Source organism: Diuraphis noxia, unplaced genomic scaffold (assembly GCF_037042655.1).
Source record: "Diuraphis noxia isolate RWA-SAM2 unplaced genomic scaffold, SU_Dnox_SAM2 contig0002, whole genome shotgun sequence".
In the NCBI taxonomy this organism is placed as follows: domain Eukaryota; kingdom Metazoa; phylum Arthropoda; class Insecta; order Hemiptera; family Aphididae; genus Diuraphis; species Diuraphis noxia.
Genome location: NW_028301712.1, coordinates 83,219,934 through 83,242,595, shown reverse-complemented (window position 1 = coordinate 83,242,595; position 22,662 = coordinate 83,219,934). Strand labels below are relative to the sequence as shown.

The following is a 22,662-nucleotide window of genomic DNA, read 5'->3' as shown; positions in this document are numbered from 1 at the left end:
ACTTTTTTATTAGCTAAATAAATAACCATAAAATACCTTGCTAAAAATTTTAAAACAAAATAATATACTGTTCTTCAATTCAAAATTATTCTCATTTTTTATTTCTTATTCGCTACAGCAAAAAAAAAGGCGGTGTAAAATATCACGTTTTTCCCTTAATTTTTAATTTGTTTATCCCGATTATTTAGAAAAATATTGATTGTATTTTTTACTTTTGACCCCCCAAAGTAACAACAAGAGATTCACTTTCTGATCGAACAAGGTACTGAAGTCGAAAATCGAAGCACTTTTACTGCCTCAAAACGTGATGACAGACACACACAAAAAAAAAAAAAAACACATCATGTAAAATCAATACATTCGTCGCTCCGCTCAGAATCTAAAAAAAGGTTATTCTGGGTCGCCAAAATTTAAATAATTTCTAAAATGGATCATAACAAGTTTGGGAACCGCTGCCCTATGCCAATCTATAAGACTTCAAATGCTTTTCATAATTAAGAATTTTATTATTTAGGTAGGGTATACCCAATAACCAGTTATAATGAATTAACGTTCTTGACACTCATCATACAGGTTGTATGACAAGGAGAATTATCGGAGATCGATATGGGTAGTACAGAAATGTAAGTGTAGTTAACATGTCTTCGGTCCGGATTGCATCGAAGCGGTGAACTGCAAATATTACTAAACTATAATATTATACAGCCTGTGGAACTACTAAAAAAACGGTGCACAGAGTATGTTTCTCGTTTCGTCGAAAATTCATTCTTATGAGCAGGTAATTATTCGTGATTTGTACAGATGACATATTTGCATGGATATTCTTAGTTTAATAAATAAATAATATTAAATATTATATTAAGAGGATGTCAAAATATAAATTTCAGAGCAAAGACAAGTTTTTTTTATTAGTAAAATTGTCCGTGAACTATACACATAACACTTCAGTGGTCTTAATGAGTTGATCGCCTTCGTTGCATGTGTTAAAATTTGGGTGTTGTAATTCATTCGGCGTTCTATAACTTCTTTCCATGATGTCATTCCAAAGTAACGACATACATTATAATACAGTCTCTATTTTTACAATTTCCTTCCATAATGATTTAGCATCTGTAATATTATAAAAAAAATAATATTTTTTGCCATCTTATTAAATACATTTTAATTCAGTCAAAATGTGTTCATAATTTTACCACTAATGCTTAACAAGCTTCTGATCATGGCATCGATATAAGATATACAATCCCCCCCCCCCCGTTGGCTATATCACAGAATGTATTATTTAAATTTAATATTTTGTGTAATCCTATATGTAAGTGTATTGTTATATTATTTTCAGTCACAAATCGTCGTATTTTATTGTATTAACACAAATTTTTAAATTGTTGATAACAATATTATGACCGACTGATCTGTATTAATTATTGGTTATCTGTTCATTTCTACCCGCATAACAGTAAAATTGTTGTGGTGACTGACGACTGATAGAATAATGTGAACTAGTGAAATTTTCAACATGAATTTTACAGTAGAAGGGTATTTTAAATTGTAAATAATTCAATTAAAACGTTCAATTCGGTTTAAAAAAAAAAAGAAAAAAGTGTTCATTATAATCAGTAAGCAATTATGGCATATTTATAATATACATATACTCGTATTTATCAGTAGGTAAACAGTAAATATATTTATAGTTATTTATAATCCGCCCCTCTCCCGTTTAATATAGACTGGATCCACGCTTGAAATGTACTGCCACTAGTATTACCGTGTATAATTTTTATGAGTAACAATATTATTAACCATTTATGATATTATTGATATCAATGGAAATAACAGTAAATAATGCGTCTTTTAAACTATAGCTAGTGCTTATGAAGGTAATTAGTGAAGTTTTTGTCGATAAAAAAAAATGGTTTTTAAAAATACATAGAATAAACTATTCTTTAAGATCGCAGAAAAATGTGTGTGAATCAGTCTGAAATTGTTTGGGCCCTTTTTCGCTATGGTACTCGGGATAGCCCAGAAGTTTCAGCCCCGGCTAGACCCCCTCCCCCTCCAACAATAATCAGGCCTTGATCTACTCTCAATGTGTGTTGTGACAAAATTGTAGCCCTCTCTATTCGTTCCAGATCTTTGGTTAGTACTTCTGGATCCGTGTCTGACTATAACTTCCTAGGTCAGTATATTGACATTATAATAATGCGTTTTATCTGTGTTGAGCGTTGGCCCGGGAGAGAAAACAAATATAAATGCACTTAAATCCTCTTCGTTTATGTTGAATTTTAACATTTTATTACTTTATGATTGCCATTTATCAGGTGCCAGCAGATTAATGAATTTATTTATTTTTGCACAGGTACATCGTATATAATATAATATGTGTTACCTTTAATGATGAAAATTCGAGTAAACATATGACGCAATCGACGACATTTCCACTTTCCAGCACGTCACGCGTGTATATTTATAGGTATAGATACCTATAGTTGAAGTTGTATGCAAGCACAACACATAGATTTCGTTAACATTGGCCTCGTATTAGGTACTTAAAGCAGTGATAACATTAAATAAATAACAATAATGTGGTTTTACAGTATATTCTTTATTATTATTTCTATAATAGTACACGTCTGAAAGTTTTGCGGCATCTCGCGCAGCGACACAATATATTTGTGTACGATCGTGATTCGCTATAAAAAATAATTATTGTGTTAAAACGCGTAGACGAGACAAAATAATCATTGTATTAAAATGTCAACGAGACAGAATGATTAAAATTAAATTAGAACAACTCTTTTAAGTCAAGACTCATTTATATTATACAGATACCATTTAAAACTGGGAGAAGTTAAGAAGTGGGAGAGGTATGTACAAATATTAGGTGTAGACATGCTCAGAAATTTTATGTATAAGTGTAAACAGCAATACTTTCATATTTTTTTATATTTTTCAAAATAATAATGGGCACCAACTACCGAAATTTTGACAATGTCTACTCAATCTTAGCAATTCATAACCACCAATATTGTTATAAAATATTCGTTTTATAGACATTGGTGGGGGGGGGAGGGTTCAGCGAAACACGAAATTTTCCTTGGGGTGCCATGTTTGTAAAAGTTTGAGAACTAACTGGAAACAATTATTTTGCAGATGGCCTAGGTCATAGATTCTTAATGGTCTACGTACATTGCATGTAGCAGGGTCACCAAACTTTTTTTATGGCGGCGGATCGAATCTGAGAAACGGTCAATTGTTTGGAAGAAAGTTAGAAATGTGATAATAGATTGAATAAAGGTAGGTATAAGAAGAATTATTTATGTTTATTTTATTTCAACATGACTTTATGAAGAAAATTAAAATTTTACTGATTTCCTCATAATAATTTAGTTGCAGATACATACAACTAGGACCTCCTCGGAAGTTAAGATCAAAACATCAGTCGGCTTGACGAGCCGTAAGTCGGAGATCCAGAGAAAGATCTGGACATATACATACTGCACTTAATTACCAAGTGTGCGAACTTACAATAATTTCCTATACTCAGTGTTCTTAAATAAAAAACCTTTTATAGTATTATTGTTTTGATATATATACTATATAGGTACAAAAATAAATTTGCAATACCTACACATATTTACGAACGATTTAGAAAAATAATTATCGAGCGCTTGTGAAACTTAAGAATTTTATATTTATAGGCTATTATCGCCGTAATTAAATAGCTAATTATGTTATAATTATTACATTAAATTAATGCCAGTCAAAAATGCTACGACAATAAGTAGTACCTAAATACGATGATATTATTATAATATTTGCCTATTGCGGCATACTGCAGAGTGATGTGAAATAATGTCGTTTTCTCTTTTTTTTTTTTTTTTTTTTTTTTACCAAATTCTCAATATTGGTAATATGTAAAAATGTATACCATATTAATATCCATATTACACGAATGCTAGCTACTATACCTACCACCGAGTGGTTTAGCGTCCATCGATAGAATTGTATTATATTTACCTTATATAATATTATCTTGTTTGAAAAATTAATTTTACTATTACTCTAGTTGTGGCGTCCGTCGACCGTGGAATTTAATGTCATGCACTTTAAGTGGTTGGTCTGTGAAGTCTGAAAGGTTGGCGATCGCCGATCAAGGATAGATATATTGTATAAAAAATATGATACCATGCAATAATTGCTTCTAAATTTTCATCATTGCTGGCAACTCTACGAGAACCAATATTATAGTGTCAAATTATAGAGTATAGGTACCATCGTAAACATCGTAAGCAATTAATGCGATTGAGATTTTGTGTTTGAAAAAAATTTTAATACTTTTTTATGCTAATAGTTAAGGTATATATTATTAAAATCAATAACATGATAAGCTAATAGTCATTTCGTGTATATTCAATATTCATGCAAAACAATAACATTTTTGGAAATAATTATAATTTGACAACAATGTTATGTATATATGAAGTTCATATATATATATGTAAGTATATATATATATAAAAAAAAGAAAAAAAGAAAATCTTACAGCAGCCCTGACCCATACGTTTGTTTTCTCAAACAAAATTACAATTAGGTATTATGTTATTAAAGTATTATAAAAAAAAGTAACTATTCACAAAAATTTCAAACATGATCCTTAGAACAAATTACCTTAATTTTCTAAAGCCTAATTAAATAATCCTATGAAACAATAAGCGAGCTGTCAATAATCATTTAAATGTCTACAAATAAACATTTTAAAAAATCAACACTTAATTGCTAAAAAATAATAATAAAGAAAAAGATAAGTATCTAATCGAACAATTAAATAATAATGGTAAAACTAAACATATTAAAAACACTCGTCAATCATAATGAGGAGGAAGGATAATTATATAATATATTCAAGAAATCTATACATTATATTAAAATAAAACAATTAATAATTAATTTGTGATGATCTTATGAATTAATTGACATGTTATACAATATTGGAAGCATAAATAAATAAAACAAATCCCCACGCAACGATAAAGATGTAAAACGAAAACAGATCCCTCAAAACTTCACTAAAGAAATCATATCGTCCACTATAGTATATTAACAATGTTATGAAATAAATTGCATCTAGAAGGGTCAATTCTCGATATATTATAACGACCAATGCAACCGATAAAAAAAAAAAAAATAAGAATAAAATGAAATTAAATCCTGTTTTTTTTCTCAATTAGCATTATATAAAGTCTTATCTTGTACCTATGAATTATTTTTTTTACGTTTATAATATTTTTTTATACTTATCAAGACTATATTAATATAATATGTCAGGTTAACACGCATTTCATTTTTATAAAAACATATAAATAGGACGATTTATAATAATAATAATAATAATAATAATAAAAATAATAAAATAATAATAATATAATTAATAATTTAATAATTGTAGACCTATTTTATGTACAGAACAACAAAAACCATGTACATCGACTTACTTAAATGCTATAGTAAGTTTAAACTCGGGAAAATTAATTTTGTTTCGTATTGTGTAATATTGTGTCCAGTCGTGCTGTTGCACCGATAAATTTGTTTTCTTCGTGAGGAGAATCTGCAGTTGAGGTCCGACAAATTGTGTTTGATGATATTGAACGTGGTATTTCTTTCGTATTTGGAATTGAGATCAGTTGCGTAATAACAATAATATTTGCTATATATTATTGTATACATATATTATATGGTTATATGCATTCATATTTTTTAATAAGCTACAACGTATTAATATTAAAATATAACTCATTTCTATACACAACTCCTTATAGGCGACCACCGCGGTGCGTTGGAAGAGTAAGTGTTTATTAACGAGCTGACGGTCAACGGTGCGATAAATAGTAACAATAATTTGGGTAAGGTATTTCTTTTTTCAAAAACACAGAGGGTAAGGGTATTATGGTGCATACAAATCCACGGGAAATAATTTAGATCTCGAACTTTGAAAGACGATCTCGGAGTGCTAAATTTTCTTTCTTTAAACGTTCCATCTCTTGTCGAAGGCCCATGTTCTGCAATGTACAAACAATACGTACTTTATTATTTTTGTCTTAATAATATTTTCGGTTTTTTAGTTAGAAAAGCAAAGGTTATATTATTATGAAGCGTATTAGAACACAAAAATACGATTCTACAGAAATTTAATGTAAGTATAAAATTTAGAATAATCTGCACAGGTTTAAAATCGACTATATTAGAAGTTTTTATAGTTGACCTATGTGGGCATCATAAACAAAATCTTAATAGTAGTAGTTCATCGTAACAATTAATAAGACGTAATAACCGACTAAATTAAAAATAGTCTAATGATGATGAATACTGGTGTGTAGGTAATTCGATCATTTAAATACTTATTTTTTTTTATATAGGTACACCGTACGCGCGTGATGTTCAACTACAAGATTGGAAAAAAATATTGTCGATGATAAATTATTATAAGAAGTTTAATGTGATGTAACATGATTATAAATAATCATTAATATGGATTCATTAATGAAATACAACTTTATTCAATCATCTTTTCAATAAGTGTTATTTCAATCGGACTTGGTCACTCGAATTTTAATAGTACAAGAAATTGGTACATTTGTTTTAGTGATTTTCATATAACACCGCAATCATTATTCTACCAAGAAACATTGTAAAGTGCTTGAAAACCAACCTACAGATACTCCGAAATTGGCTGGGTAAGATTAAACTGGTTTTGTATAGATTTTGTTTCAAATTTCTGATTTCGTTTTTAATTAGGTACTCCTGTGGGTATCCATAACGCTATGCCACCCCTAACCTAAACCTACTGCATTTTACGAGCCTTGTCGGTATTTATTTGAATAATATTCGTCAGGTTGTACGAGTTAAATTTAAATACCTCTTTTTCTAAAAACCCTGCTCTCAATGCAATTTGGTTCTCTTTCATTCGTCTCGCATCCCTCGATCGCTTTGCCGCCATGTTGTTTTTTCTACGTCTTGCCCAATATTTCTCATCTTTCAGCCCATCCGGTACAAACTAATGAAAAATTATGGTCAATATGGGGTGTCATTAGAGCCGCGAGTAAGTTCGCGTTTTAATGACAATAATAAACCAATCAAGTTAACGAGGCCCTTCTCACCTGTTTCCTTGATTTCTTTACCATTGGCTGCGGCTTCAATTCTTCGTCGGAAAACGGCCTTGTTCTCGGGTCAAAGTCTCTGCTGGACGACGCGAACGACAATGCTGCAAAAAACGAAACGCACACAATAAGTACACGTAGGCCCGCCATAATGGTTTTAATAATAATGTTATGTATAACCACTGTATATTATTATATTATGTATCGATAGTCATACAATTCATATGATCGTAATATTATTATCAGTGATGGCGACGGCCGACGGGAACATGGTACGACAAACACGTATAGGTTTGTCACCATCATCATATCTCATCGAAGATTCGAGTAAGTCGATTTTTTTTCTTCATATTTAATTTTTTTTTCAAGTCCCGTCGCACACACTCACGACGATTATAATATATCGATCGTGATAATAATAAAGTAAACGATATATATTTTTCTAGACGAAACTCACTTGAATCTGCTGGTGACGCCGGGTTTATGGTGATCGGGCTAAGCGGTTCGCTGGGCGACGGAGACGGTTCGCGCTTGGTCAGTATGACGCCCACGCCGGCCACGCCGTTTGTCTGCAAGTGCTGTATCGGGTGTATGGAAGCCGGCGGCGGCGGCGAGGACAGGCGGTTGTTGGCGCCCGGCATGAGTGCGCCACCCTGGTGGCCGGCCGCCACTATGGTGCCCGGGTTGACGTTGCCAGCGGCCGTTCCGTTCTGGTGGTCGCCTTCCACCGGCAATCCGTTCTCGGACAGGAATTCGTCGAGGTCACAATACTGAAACCAAACGTCGTGTCACGAGGTTAGGTTTGGACACAATTATTATTATTATTTTAAAACAGTTTATAATATATTTATTTTAATGCGTCGTGTACACTGCAGCGGGATGGCCAACCGTGTTTTCCGCGGTTTTATCTACTTTTAACTAAACTAGAAGGTACCTAATTTTTTTGTTGCTTTATCCAGTTAATTTGTACAAGAAAAAAAAAAAAAAATAAGCCAAATTAAAATTATATTTATAAATATAATATCTGCGACTTTAATTGAAACTAATTGATAATTTATTTGTTTGTTTAATTAGTCTGAATTAATTTCGTTGATACAAATGTATGATTGCCTAAACCATTATGAGTGCAGTGAAAGTCTGCAGTAACAAGGAATTGTATAGATATTTTAATCGAAATGTTTATTATTAAAAAAAAACCAAGTTGCATAATTACTAAGATCTAATAATAGTATGTTTTTTTATTACTAAAATCTTACTACATGACTATATTCTGTATAAATAATGTGCTACTCAAGTCCAAATGGTAGTTAAAAGTATTAATTTATTTTTAAGATCATTTTTTTTTTCAATTTGAAGTTTTAGAATGAAATAATAGCTGTATGCTATACTAACTTATGCACTATACATAAGCTTAACGTTTACTTAAAGTCACCCACTATTTTGAATGTATCATAGTATAATATAATAAAATTACTTGGGTGCTTATGATAGCGAAGTTTTTACCTATCAGTGACATTGTTAATTGTGATGGTTATTTAAGCGCGATTTTTTTAAGACTTAAACACCTCGGTCGGTGAATAAATGAATGAATATAATATTATAAGTCAGAAATTGCATATAGGATCGTTTCGCCACTGGTGTAGGACTACTACTTGGTAATGGAATATAAATAATATATAATCGATATTTATATATTCTTAATATTTAGACAAAATAATTACCTTAAGGTCATTATCATATGGTATGGTTTTGTTGTCCCATAGATTCGGTCCAAGAAACGCTGATTGAGATTCTACGACGTTGGTCCACAAAAGCTCTGTTTCTTCTTTTTTGTCGGGATTTCCATCTCTGGGTACACCACAAGCTTTACCTGGAAAACGAATCAAATCACCCATGAAAATCTCGTTAGCAGCAGCATAAAATATAGTATTAATTGTCTTATTTTATAAGAAACCTAAATTGGTGATTAATTAACGACGTTTTCGAACACGAGTTAATGAAAAATACGCAATATTTGGATCACGACGGTGTAGGAATTGGCCTTCGGGGTAATCCAAGGTAACTCCGAGTTGACAATCAAAAACGCAACAGAAATCGACGAGAAAATAAAAACTATACGAATTGGCGTTATTTGGGTAGTAGGTAGGTATACCCCTCGTTTGAAGCAACATATATAACTATCGCGTACAAATTGCGTATGTTGTCTTGTACACGTAATTAATAAATAAGATTTGTAAGATGAGAATAATATTGTCGACTTTCTGAAACTTGTTCCAGGAAACGGTTCGTGTGAACACAATGAAAACACATTTAAGCACATTAGTTCTGTCATTGAATTTCATTAATCAGCTCATGGTTTATAGGCTTAAAACCGATTTATAGACATGGGTTTTTGTCATTTTGCTCTGTGTATTCTATATCAAGCGATACGGGAAAAAAACTTTGAATCTATATGGAATCTACAAAGTTATAATATAATATTTATCGGACAACTTAAAATATAGTAGTCTGATATATATATATATGTATATATATTTATCAGTATATAGGAAATGCCTTAAATGGATTGATATCATTACAAGCGACCATAACCAGCAATATGATGGATACCACTCAAGGCTATGCACAGTACTTATTCGACGCAATTAAACGACTATATTGTTATTTTATATCGAATTATACATTATATTTAATGATATTCGATTCGCTTTTTAATATTTTTGTGCTTCGTTGACGAATGTCGTCGAATTAAGCAAAATACGAATTATTACAGTAGATTGTTGCTGCTTGAATCAACGCGGGGGTTCTAATATAGTTTTTTTTTTACCATATATATATATATTCAATGTTCAGTTTAAGATATCATACACAAATTATCATTGCCCAGATTCGCGCACATTTATAACTGCTGCAGCGTATTGTCAACTAGGTACATACATAGTAGGTACCTACTTTAATCTTGAATACATATTTTAGGCGATTCGTTATTTTCCGTTCGAGATTAGTTCGGTTATTTAGAGTTTATATAGTGTATAATATTATGTGTATTTGTTTATTTTTTATCATAAGACGACAAAATCTGAAGAAAAAAAACACCGTCCTTGTCGATTAAAAAAAAAAAAAAAATATATATATATATATATATATATATATATATATATATAAATGATTAAAAACCACTAACGACCGCAGGCCAAGCCATCAAAAACGTTCTTGCATGAAAAAAATAAATAAATAACAAAAATAGTTAACAAGACACACGCACTTTGGTTTTGTACGATAAATAAATATAATAACAAGGCGTGTGCGTATTATTATTATACATGAACAACCAATAAGATACAATTGTGCGAAATAATACACTACAGAACCAAAGAGAGATGGCGGACACAAACCTACATTTACCGGTCTGATAATTGCACCGCTACCGCGGTACCAGAGAAGAGTAGGTATATACTAGCTGGTATTATACCTGTACATTTACAGTTGCGAACGTTTCGTAATGCAGGAAGTAGGAAGCCGTAACAGATTTGACACGTTTGTTTGCTTCCACTGCGATTCGTTTTCACTTTCATCGTCTTCATTTCTCAGACATCAATCTGCGGATTGTCCGATCCGTCTGTCTCGTTTTCCCTTCCACCCCCTCTATCGAACCACTGGCAGACGGCCGCGTTTCATACATTATAATAATATAACAGCATGTGAGTAAATTTCCGTTTAACGTTTGATTTATTCGCAAAAAATCAAACCGATATACGCATAGTATTGACACTTAGTGGCGTTTTCCCAATATCCGAACATTTGTTGTACGAGAAATTATTCCATAACCACTTTAAGTCGATGTCATATCGTGTGAAGAAAAAATATGTATTTTTGAGATACAATAAACCATAATACTGTATAACGTACACATGTGGACTAGCGACTGTACCTACCAATATAGTCAGTACTAATCGCTTGAATGCAAAATTGTACCCAAGTATTATTTTTGTGACTTAATAGCTATTGTAATAATTTCATACATATTTTACTTATAATGTTTACATAATATTATTTTACTAATATAATACGCTAAAACAAAAGCAAAAAAACCTTGAGATGTTTACCCTCCCCCCTAATACACCACTGAATTTATATCAAGTTTAACGTCTAAAATTATTTATTTAGCTATAATACAATCATTCATTTAATGGTGTTTTATTGTACACGTTTATATCATAATAATTATATACAGCCTAGTAATATAATATAATTATGTGTATAAAATAATATTAAATAAAGATAACCATTATTCAGACTCCATCTATACAAAAAAAAAAAGTAGTTTATTCAGAAATTATGCAGTACTTTATATTTTATCAGTGTTGAACTATGACTGAGATGACTGTATAACAAAATAGATTCGACGTATTACTGATAGATGAATGATTTTATTATACATAAATTATCATAATTATCTATACACATAATAAATTTATTCGATTATTTTGTTTCAATGATGTATAAATGAAACTCATTTTAATATTTACACTACAAAGGTAGCTGATGGATTTATCAATCATTTTTTTAACATCATTGACCAGTGCAGGTGTTGAAAAGATTATGGTGTGCAATATTATTATTAAAATACAATATTTAATATTCATTAATAATCTATATTAATTACAGTAAAAATGGTTGTATATCATCGTGTTTTTTTTTTACTCGGTATAATTTCTAATTACATTTATATAGACAATAGTAGACAATAGCGGTAATGTTATAACATAATATATTGTACTTATAACATAGGAAATGCACAACGCACAAGTGGTTACTGTCACTGGCTTAGTGTGGCTTGTCAAATTTTTTGATTGACAAAAAAAAATCATCGCAACTTGCGCGCACAATTTAGAAAACATTTTATTAAGATTAGGTAGAGCCTAGATAACATTCAAAATATTATAAATATAATTTCCATTTTACGAAACTGGCATGCGTAGGTATACTTGAAAATGATAAACTAATTACTATTAATACCTACTAACGAAAACTAGTTTAGAAAATAAAAATGATAATATGAAACAGAATAACATAATATCTGTGGGATAATATGGTGAATTTAGCAAAAAAGCCGTTTAGCATCATAATATATTAAAAGGACAGCGATTAACACACGGCGGCGGCGTATGAAAATGTAGTCTGAAAAGTGTGATGCTGTTTATAACGGTATCTACCTACATAATAATTAATAATATACAAACGATAATGGTAATAATAAATTTCATAAATAATTTAAACCGTTACACACCACGTTTACTCGTTTATTATTCTGTTTTTTTAATATCGTATCCCACCGGCCATTCTAAACTTTCTATTCAAAGTAGATTTCGTTCGAGTCGAACGCGTGTGCGCAAAATTTTGAGATTATCGCGTCAAAACGTGTGTGAAAATTCAAATTCCATTAATTCGTCCAAAACAAGTAAAATATTATTTTCTGATAATCCGACAAGATAAAGCCGGTCGGAAACGGTCGGGCGCGTTTCTTCTGAAAAAAAAAAATGAAATATATCGTCCGCGAACACGTATTACATTTTTTTTTTTTTTAAATTTTAATCTGATTCGCAGTGTTCATTAATAGTAGCGTTATATCGACGTGCATTATTGTTATTATTATTATTATTATTATTATTATTACTATATTGTAGTGTAATGTGATTATTTATTATATGCCGTGTTCACAGACTACGTCGGTGGCGACGGCGGCGGCGGCAGTTATAGCGCGAAGTGAAAGTGCTGCTCGAGAGTCCGGATATATAATATTATTATTATTATTATTCCGATTGCGCAACATCAGCTGCAGAAGAGCAAAAGTCGTTCGGCCCGAAGAACTTAACTACTATACCGCTATACTATTATCATCATTAAATATTTTTTACACATATTTTTTTTTCGCGTTAACTGGATGTATAAATTAATCCGTTGGTCCCGCCGTCGTCAACAATGAGTTTTTGGCTTTCTCGAATCTTTATTTTTTTTTCGACTTGAAAAAAATCCAAAACCAGTTTCAAATTATATAAACGACGACAGAGAGATACTACTTGTAAAGCAAAATATCGAATTCGCCAGGAATTCGGATGACGAATATCGTTTCACTCATTTATCAACACCAGTTTCGGTACATGACTGATTCGTTTTTTAGTCAAATTGTTTTTCTCGTAGTTCATTTTTTTACAAGAAATTTCAATTCTTATATTTCGGAATCATGTGCTCAAGATTACAATACTTTTGAGTTTTTGACCGATAAATTTTAGATAACAGAAAATACTAGACAAGCATGAAACATGTCATGCGCCAGCAAGTTGATAATTTTTACATATTAATAATAAATAATAATAATTGTTATTTATTATAATATTCGTATGTGGATAGAAACTAAGTATCAAATAATTTCGAACGAAAGTCTGTCAACACAAGTACATGTTAAGTCGTCAACACAACATTATACCTATTAAGCAAAATATTATTTACTCGTTATCAACTATTGTTATCGCGTGTGTAGTTTATACGTCTTGGTCGTTAAAATGCCAAAATAAATACATCGTTAACAACAATACAAGAAGGTAGGTATATTAGTTTTAATTATAAGAAAATTAATAAATAATTCGAATTGTGCAGTACAAATGTACAATGTAATATGTACAATTTAATAGGGCAACAACACTGCAATGTTGTCCGGACGTCGAACGATGCTTCAGACGAGGGCAAAATATTCATAATTAAAAATATAATATAACAAGAGTGGTTATTACACTCTGTAACATATACACTACACACACACACACACACACATATATATATATATATAACAGTGGCGTACCCCTCCCACCATAAGTTTTTTGATGTCATAATACAAATTTATTGCCAAACTTAAATAATGTAAATAATAAATATTTTTAATTTTCACTGATTATAATCGTGTTTGATATCAAAAGTTTTTAATATCACCTATCAATGTAGTATAAGATTCATGTTTTAAGTATTTAACAATAATTTATAATACAGTTTCAGATTATAATTTATAACCATAAAAATGTGTACAATTAATTTATGCCCCTAAAAAAAAAAATGTTTCACAGGTACGCCACTGAATTATATAAATTGTAAAAACCAAAAGTTTTATTCACCCTCTGCGAAAATAACATGTTCTTATTCCTGTTATTATTTTTATTACACTGCGCCGATGTATAATAATAATAAGTGTCATATACACTCATATACGAATAATACGGTATTTATTAATAGCTAATATTGTCGCTGATGTAAATTACATTATAATAATACTAGTTCAACTAGTTGGAACATAAACATTGAACTACCAAATAACAAACAAAAAAAAAATCTAGCAAAACGCCTATTTTAAATTTTGGTAATGTGTACTTATTATTACATTTAGCACCTATCAATGAAATCGTTCTTAAAATTGAGCCCGGTTCCTATTTCAGTGGTGATGCAGTTTCAACAAATCCAAAGTGAATAAAGCACAAAATATGCATCAATCGAACTTTTCAAAAAAGTATCGAGAAAACTATGATTCGCCTTCCCACAGTAGTCGGACTTTCGTACACGAAAAAAAAAAACGATGTTTCAAAAACATACACCGTTTCTATGTACAGCACGTATAGGTATACACAAAACGTACGACGAGTGTTGTATTTAGGTATAGGTACCTATATCATAACGTTATGGTATTACATTATTATAACGTCGGTCGGGGGGCCCATAATAATAATAATAATAATAATAATATACATTACTTATAGTCGCAGTCAGCCGGTCCGCGTGGCAATTATATTATATTTTTACCGTTGCGTTTTCTATTTGCAGACGGCGGTGAAAAAAAAGAACAGTTATTAACGATTCCGGGCTCGGTAGGAGATTGGAAAGAAAAAATAAAAACGAATCACGCGAGGCGGCGGCGGCGTGGATTCCGGAAGGACACCGGTTGCGTCGGCGGCGGCGTCGTCGAGCGGGTATTTCCCGGCGAAAGTGGTTCCCATCTCACTTTCACCCGTCGCGCTACACCATCGCGTGCGGTATACATATAGTGTGACCAACGTACCAAGACCGACCGTACGTCTTTCTCCGTCACCTTCCCCCCGTCCCGCCGGCCGATTTTAAAAATAAAAAACGCGGCGTCCCGTTATAATGCGCTATATTTGCGCGGTTTTAATAGATATTACTCAACCGCCCGCCACCGCGGAAAGCTTGCTCCGACAATAATTATTATATTCACCACCGACCGGCAGCTATGCCTGGGAACATTATTACTATTATTACTATTATTACTATTATTCCGAATACCGTTATATCGTTTATTCCGACCTGACCAAACTGTCCGCCGCCGCCGGCGGACGGTGCGATTCGCGCTCCGATTTTCGCGCGTGGGCACATTATATTATATTACATGGATAAAGCGAAGAAAGTGAGAGTTTTCGTGTGTATGCCTACACTTATTATGCCGACTTACGAGCGGACGTCCTAGAGGGGACACGACGTATAATAATAATAATAATAATAATAATAATATAATATTTTAGCAGTGTGCGTATAAATACGCTAACGGACGGGCCAGTGCGCGCGTGCATAAACGAAATATATATAAAATACACATATTTATAGACGAAAAAAAAATTTAATAAAAACACTTTCACTTCTGCGTTGACGGAATTGTCAATATTACAGACGGTGCTGCAGGTCCGTGGTGGGCGGCCATTTCTAAGTAAATGTATATGCACACACACACACACATACATTATAATGTGTACATGATGTATACGCGTATAATATGCGCGCACGGACACGATCGAATCTCGACGTATATTATGATGACGACGTCGTCGTCGGATAATGTGTATTATATAGAGAGAGACGAATATTTTAAGTGTATTATTTTTATTATTATTAAAAAGTGACTGCGTTTGCGTGTTGGTCGCGACTGGGGAAATCGTATAATAGGCATAATATTATTATAATACACCACCAGGGCAGCTATAAATATTATTTCACGCTGCCCGCGCGTGCAGCGTTATCCCGACATTGTAACGTTAAGTACAGTATGTGCTATACAAACTGCTATTACGTATATACCGTAAAAAATATAGATGAATATTTTTCCATCGTTAAACATAAACCTATCGGCATGCGAGAACTACAGAGGCGCCTTTAAATATTGCGTTCGGGATTTGTAAAAAAATGTCGTTTGATGATTTCAGCAGGGTTCGAAAAGTTTAAAAAATATGACTGATGGCCAAAGTTCAAAACGAAATCCATGTACATCTAATATTAATATGACCGAATTTAAATTCTGACATTATGATCGAATAAAAATAATGAAATAGATTATCGCTACAGGTTTTCCACTAAAATAATATGCTTTGAGTTGATATTAAACGGACCTCTCTCTACAGCTCACTTTCATCCGGCCAATATAGTCAATACACAATATAGGTACATAACATATTGTGTAGATACAAATAACTGAATTCTTCAATATTAATTTCAATTTGCTATTTAATTAGTTAACTTTAGGAACAATCTGTGTTGTACATCAGTTGTTTTAATTCATTTTCGACGAATGCATTAAATAATATAACGAGAGAAAAATTATACTCAATATGCGTATCTATTAGGTATGTATAATAGTACTACATTGGTAAATATAATATAATATTATTAAAATATTTTCGTGATTACATGTATACGCGTTGTACACCATCGTCGAATAGTAATTTATAATTTCTATTTCAGTAATATCGATCTTGAGAAAACAAACGAAACGAAAAAAAAATGTAGTTTATTCTATGCCCACGTCGTTGATTTGTTTTTTCTTCTTTCTTTCTTTAAGGCGCTAACCGGTCGAACAAGGCTACCCCGGAAATAACGGAGCGGCGCGCAAGTGAAAGTGGATAATACAGTCGGCTGGCTCCTCGGAGTGCAGTATATACGACTATAGCAGAGTACTGTTCGAATTTTACGTTATTTCTGCACGTGACAACTAGGATCAAAAAAAAACCGCATAATAATATACTTTTCATCTATTCACATTCGCATTTGTGGTCTATCGTTAAAGTCTCCAAAAACTCGATACTATTATATTATTATCGTATTCGTTGAAACACAGTTTCATGTGATTTTATACCATCGTAAAAAAAAATCATAGGTGTACACTCATAAATACACTCACAAACGTGCGCACACACATACACACGCGCATATATATACATACACATTAGTGTTTATTCTATACGCGTTCTTTCTGACGTGAGCGGATATATTATACATAGGTAATAGCTATATTTGCTTTTGTTGTCGTTGCAGTGTTCAATATCGCTTTCTGTTTTCATTTATTGGCCAGACAAAGGTGTGAAAATCATATGAATAAAAAACACATCGAAAGAATAACGCGTGCGCGTACATCATAAAATGTTTATTGTGTAATAATAGATAAATTGATTAACGTCCTAAAATCCCTGCGATCATTAATGACGATTATAAAACTTTCGAATTTCACTCATTAAGATTCGTTAAGGACGTTCTCGTGTGCATATTATGTATTATACAAATGTAATTAGCTGACCATTGAAATTGAAAGTGCGTGCATATACCGTGTGTATATTTTCTGTTAAATGGCACATCGTGGTATATAGGTACCTAATTTTTCGGCAGAAAGTCTAACGGATTTAGAACAAATATAACCAGACATCAGCTGTACGTGTCGCCGAGAAGGAGTGAAGATTTTTTACGCAGGGAATGGAGGGAAAAATTATGTTTTATTACATTAGCATGGCGAACGCATTAAGTGATTATTGTTATTACTATATTCTTTTTTTTTATGATCACAAGTGATATCTATTTAATCTCGAACAATGTAAACACAGAACGGATTAGAAAACTTCAGTAAATGTAATTCAAAGATAAATTACAATAAATTTCGTTAGCCGAGATAATATGACACTCAGTACGTTACTATTTATTCGTTTTTAAGGCGATAAGTGTACCTACACAAATAGTGAATAAGACGTGTTTACTTTCATATATTCAGTTCGGTTGCAGCGGGAAATGTACTGCTAGCGTTCGTTCATGGATAATTCACATGAATCTCAATAAATTTGTCGCAGCGTACAATGATATTAATATATTATCGCCTGTACGGCGTCCACGGACGTCAATAAATAACACACAGTGAGTGAGGGGTTGCAGAAGAGAAGAAAATCATTTGTAATGACCCAAATGTATTGTTGTTCATTATGAAAGCTTAATCACGTGTGCGCTCGAGAATCGAATAGAAAGTGGTGTGCGTCTCTTTCAAGGTCGTCTCTCAGACATTTCACTTTTGGGTATTCAAAATGTGACGCGACAATATTATCATCTGTTTCATTTCATTGCGAAAGAAACTCAATGGTTCTTTTTCAATTTTTTTCTATCATAGTAAACGTTGTAATATGTAGTTTAATGATTATGGTTTCAATTTTTTATAGGTTTATTTACGATGATAACATTATTGGATTATACCTTTGGAAAAAAATACACAAAAAAACGTACATTTGATGTGTTACCTAATGTTACCAGCAAAATGAAAAAAAATATTTATATTTGCTGATAGATAAATAATCAAATCGTACACCAACGAAAATATTTTTTTGTTACGCAAACGATAACTTATCGCACTGTCGACCTTTGGTAATTTTTTTATATTTAACCCTTAAAAATGTCACCTTGAGGTATGAAATGCGGTGTACGTGACCACACTAACTTGTCCACCAATATGAATGTATGGATATATTATAATATATTTCAATCGTCATCAATTGAAAATTATTGGAATTAACTTTATGTTCGGTGATGAAAATGATGCCTAAGAAACATACTACGTATTTATAGGAAGAAAATTAATTAGTTTTTATTTTAACGTTATATTAATACGTTTAAACAAATAGAGTAAGACGAATTGAACTTTAACTTTATACTTAACACGAATAGGTAATACGTTAAAAAATATACTCGAATAGTGATTTTTAATATATTCGATATTCGAGAGGAATTTTTTTCCACCCATCGATTAAGTATATAGTTTCACACATGCAATATACATGATATATATTAACGTTCTTACTCGTTTATATAATAATTAAAATAAATTAAATATGTGGATATATATATAGGACGGAGAGATATTGAACATCACGAATTCAGAAACGCATCGTATTTGTTGGACTGCGTTGTATCTTGTATATTATGCGCATAATATCATCCGCATACAGTAGCATAAAAATGATGAATTTTTTAGGAATACATCAGTCCAGTAGTTGTATGAAACGCTTAAAACTATAATACATAATAATCGTTCGTATAAAATCATTTAATACCATTCATTAGCATCTGATGTCGCCAAAACTGTTGATACTGATTCCACCTGGTCGAATCAGGAGCTAACGATTGGAGTTGCTGTAAGTGTTGCTGTGTCTGCGCCTGCAGTTGAGCGTTGTGGTGCTGGTAGTCCATTACAATACACTTTGCTTCGTACATCTTTGATTTATAATAATATGCGCGAAATTATAAAAAAAAAAATCGAAAACAAATTACCAGCGCGTAAAAAAAAAAAACAGTACGATATTATTTTACGGTGGACAACTAGAAGGGCAACTTTGCCGAGACTTAAAAAACAATAATCTCTCAATATATCCGTAAAAAAAATCCGTCGGAATTCGAACGTCCGATCACAGCATGATCACGTAAAAACGGCGGCTTGAAACGTATTTCGAAAAAAACCAAATAACAACGGAAATGATGAACCGCCTTTTATTTAATTTTTCTGAAAACGTTGTTTAAGCTTTTTTACTGTGCTTCGACTACCGACGAGGGCACGCGTGTTCTCGGGGGAACTGATCTCGGCACGCAGCACCGGCGCTGACTGGCAGTCACGACGCCGCCGGTACCGTCTTGGCGCTCGCACCGCACACGGTCCCCCACAATAACTCCGGAACCACGGTATACCCCTCTCCACGCGGTTTCTCAGCACCAAACATTATCATATCAATTTCGTTCCTTATCTGCCTTTTCATAAATAATAATAACGGCGACGACGACGACGGTGATGACGGTGATGATGATGATGATAATAATAATAATAATAATAACACGTATAGGAAAAAAAAAATGTATATATTATGTACCCGAATTTACATTTGCCCACCATCATATTATATCCATATCCGGAGACCTTTTCTTTCTTAATCGTCAATTTGAATTTCGAACGGCTTTCGATGCTATATCGTGTCCAATTTAATATACGATATTATTGTTTCCGTTGGGTTCGCGTAATATTGTGTGAGCTGCGGTATATATTATGACCAACATATTATAATATACGTTCATGCAGTAGCCATGGCAGACGCCATTAAAGTACCATTGTACGATTAAACGAATATCGGAAAAATGATTAGTTATAGGTATACTTTTTTTTATATATATATAAAGCCTCAACAACCAAGATTATTGGCTAAATGTATACTTTTATTAAGATCATAACCGCACATTTCGTGGTTCAAGGACCATTTTTTCTTAAAAAATAAAAATGTATCTTTGTAATAATATTAATTTATTAGCTAATAAAATTAATTATTTTTTTTAAAAATATATCTACTTAAGTATATGTAGTAGATACATTAATAGATGTTATAGTTTTCACGTTTACATAACAACTATTTATTAAATTAAAATATGAACTAAAAATCAATAATCTATTATCATGGTAATTTTTATATTCTTATGCATGCAATACATTTTTATCTATTATTATTAAAATTTAATTTAACACAAAATAATTTCGGTTCCATGGCATGTTATGTATCAATATATTATAATAAATAACTTTTTTTGCATTACTCGTTTAATATTTTTGAAAAATTTTCTTCATTTCCGACATAATAATATATTAATACAGGTATAATATATGTATACATAAAAACGTATAGCTTTTATTTATTATACTGTAACACAGATAAATAAGGTTTTAAACTAGTATAGTTAAATCTATTCATATGATGTGTAGACTGTCAGTTATATTATTATTATATTACATTATTCATAGTACATAAAGAATGACAAATAAAAAAATTAAGTAAAACGATTACTCACAGTAAAGTATTTAAAATAAATAGTGTACAGGATGAATCTTTTAATTGTTAATGCTCAACATCGCCAAAAGTATTATGTTTTTGAAAAAGTGTGTTTTGTGTTTCAAAACAATTTTTCTTTTTTTAAGGATTCTGGTAAATGGAAATCAAATTTCAATCGAAGTTATCATTATTAAGTATTTAAAGTTTAGATTAGTGAATAGTAAAGGATCAATATTTTTCTAGATACTCCTGTGCCATTCTACTCTACTTAATAAAAATTCAAAAAAATTGTAACTAATTGAATTAATATTCTTGTTCGAAATTAAATTGTTATATTTGAAAATTCTCAGAAGAATTTCCCGTTTTGGATTGAAAAGAACGCGGTCACTCAGAAAAGTGAAACATTTTAGAAACAATAGCGTTCAAAAATATAATTTTTTTCAAAAAGATTGTTTGGAATGACTTAATTATGCAAAATAAAATGTTTTTAATTATTTAAATTTTTTACGAGACAAGTTAATTAAAAAGATCACCCTGTATTTAATATACTAGCAGTATACGTCTTTTATTGTGATAACTTTATGAAGGGTTTTACATTAGCAACAATTAAATTTATAATGCAAATGAAATATATATAAGTACTTACCTATATCAAAGTTCAATGGAAAATTCGACAAATATGATTTACGTTTATATTGACTTTATCGGTAGTAGTATATTATAGTAATTTTACGCATATTCATTCAAAAACATTAAATGCTAATAAATGAAATAGTGTAATGTTATGTTGAGATATGTTGGAACTGTCATTATTTATACAAGACATGGCAATATTTATGAATAATAATATCTAATAATCATTAAATATTTTTATTGTTAAAGGTAACCAGATTGTCAATGTACGGCATATTAGTGTAACTAATAATAAGGTTTTCATCTGGATAAACGATAAATCTAACCTAATTTTACTTTTAACATCATTGCCTACATTAAAGTAATGCATTACTTAATGACTACAATAGTTCAATAGTTTCCGGTAAACACACACATTATATTAATGAAACTACATAGTTTATCCCAAGTCCTAAGCTTAAGTTTGAAAGAAATTATAGATTACGTTTTGTATATACATTCAAATTGTATTAATATAAAAAGTAATAACCATTACCAAATATTATGATAATATACTTTTAGATAAATTGTTATAACATTTAGCTATGTGAAGCAATCATTAGTTTTTCTTCGTCCATCTGATCATTAAAAATTTTATTTTAAAAAGTGAAATTATTTGTCTACTCTTACAAATCGAACAGGTATAAACCGGTGGCAAACGTATCGTCGAAGGAATG

At 31.4% G+C, this 22,662-nt stretch overlaps 1 protein-coding gene and 1 long non-coding RNA gene across 8 annotated transcripts in view; one reads left to right on the top strand and one right to left on the bottom strand.

The window, feature by feature from the left end:
• The first annotated feature begins 1,752 nt into the window (after positions 1-1,752).
• LOC149059008 (uncharacterized) lies at positions 1,753-3,573 on the top strand. Its single transcript, XR_016190361.1, has 3 exons — positions 1,753-2,864; positions 3,151-3,294; positions 3,388-3,573. It is a non-coding gene; the product is annotated as an uncharacterized LOC149059008 (long non-coding RNA).
• Positions 3,574-4,389: 816 nt separating this feature from the next.
• The window catches only part of LOC107173420 (PAR bZIP family member Pdp1), a 68,254-nt gene continuing 49,981 nt past the window's right edge, over positions 4,390-22,662 (bottom strand). For 5 of the 7 annotated variants that reach the window (XM_089220052.1, XM_089220054.1, XM_015523957.2 and 2 more), the window contains 5 exons: positions 8,876-9,024; positions 7,612-7,924; positions 7,155-7,258; positions 6,914-7,051; positions 4,390-6,056 (listed from right to left, as the gene is read on the bottom strand). In XM_089220052.1, the coding sequence (XP_089076178.1) occupies positions 5,973-6,056; positions 6,914-7,051; positions 7,155-7,258; positions 7,612-7,924; positions 8,876-9,024 (788 nt within the window). In that variant the 3' untranslated portion in view covers positions 4,390-5,972. Of the gene's footprint in view, positions 6,057-6,913; positions 7,052-7,154; positions 7,259-7,611; positions 7,925-8,875; positions 9,025-19,561; positions 20,114-22,662 lie in introns of those variants that run through there. The other 2 variants (XM_015523955.2, XM_015523956.2) reach the window with 2 other exon arrangements.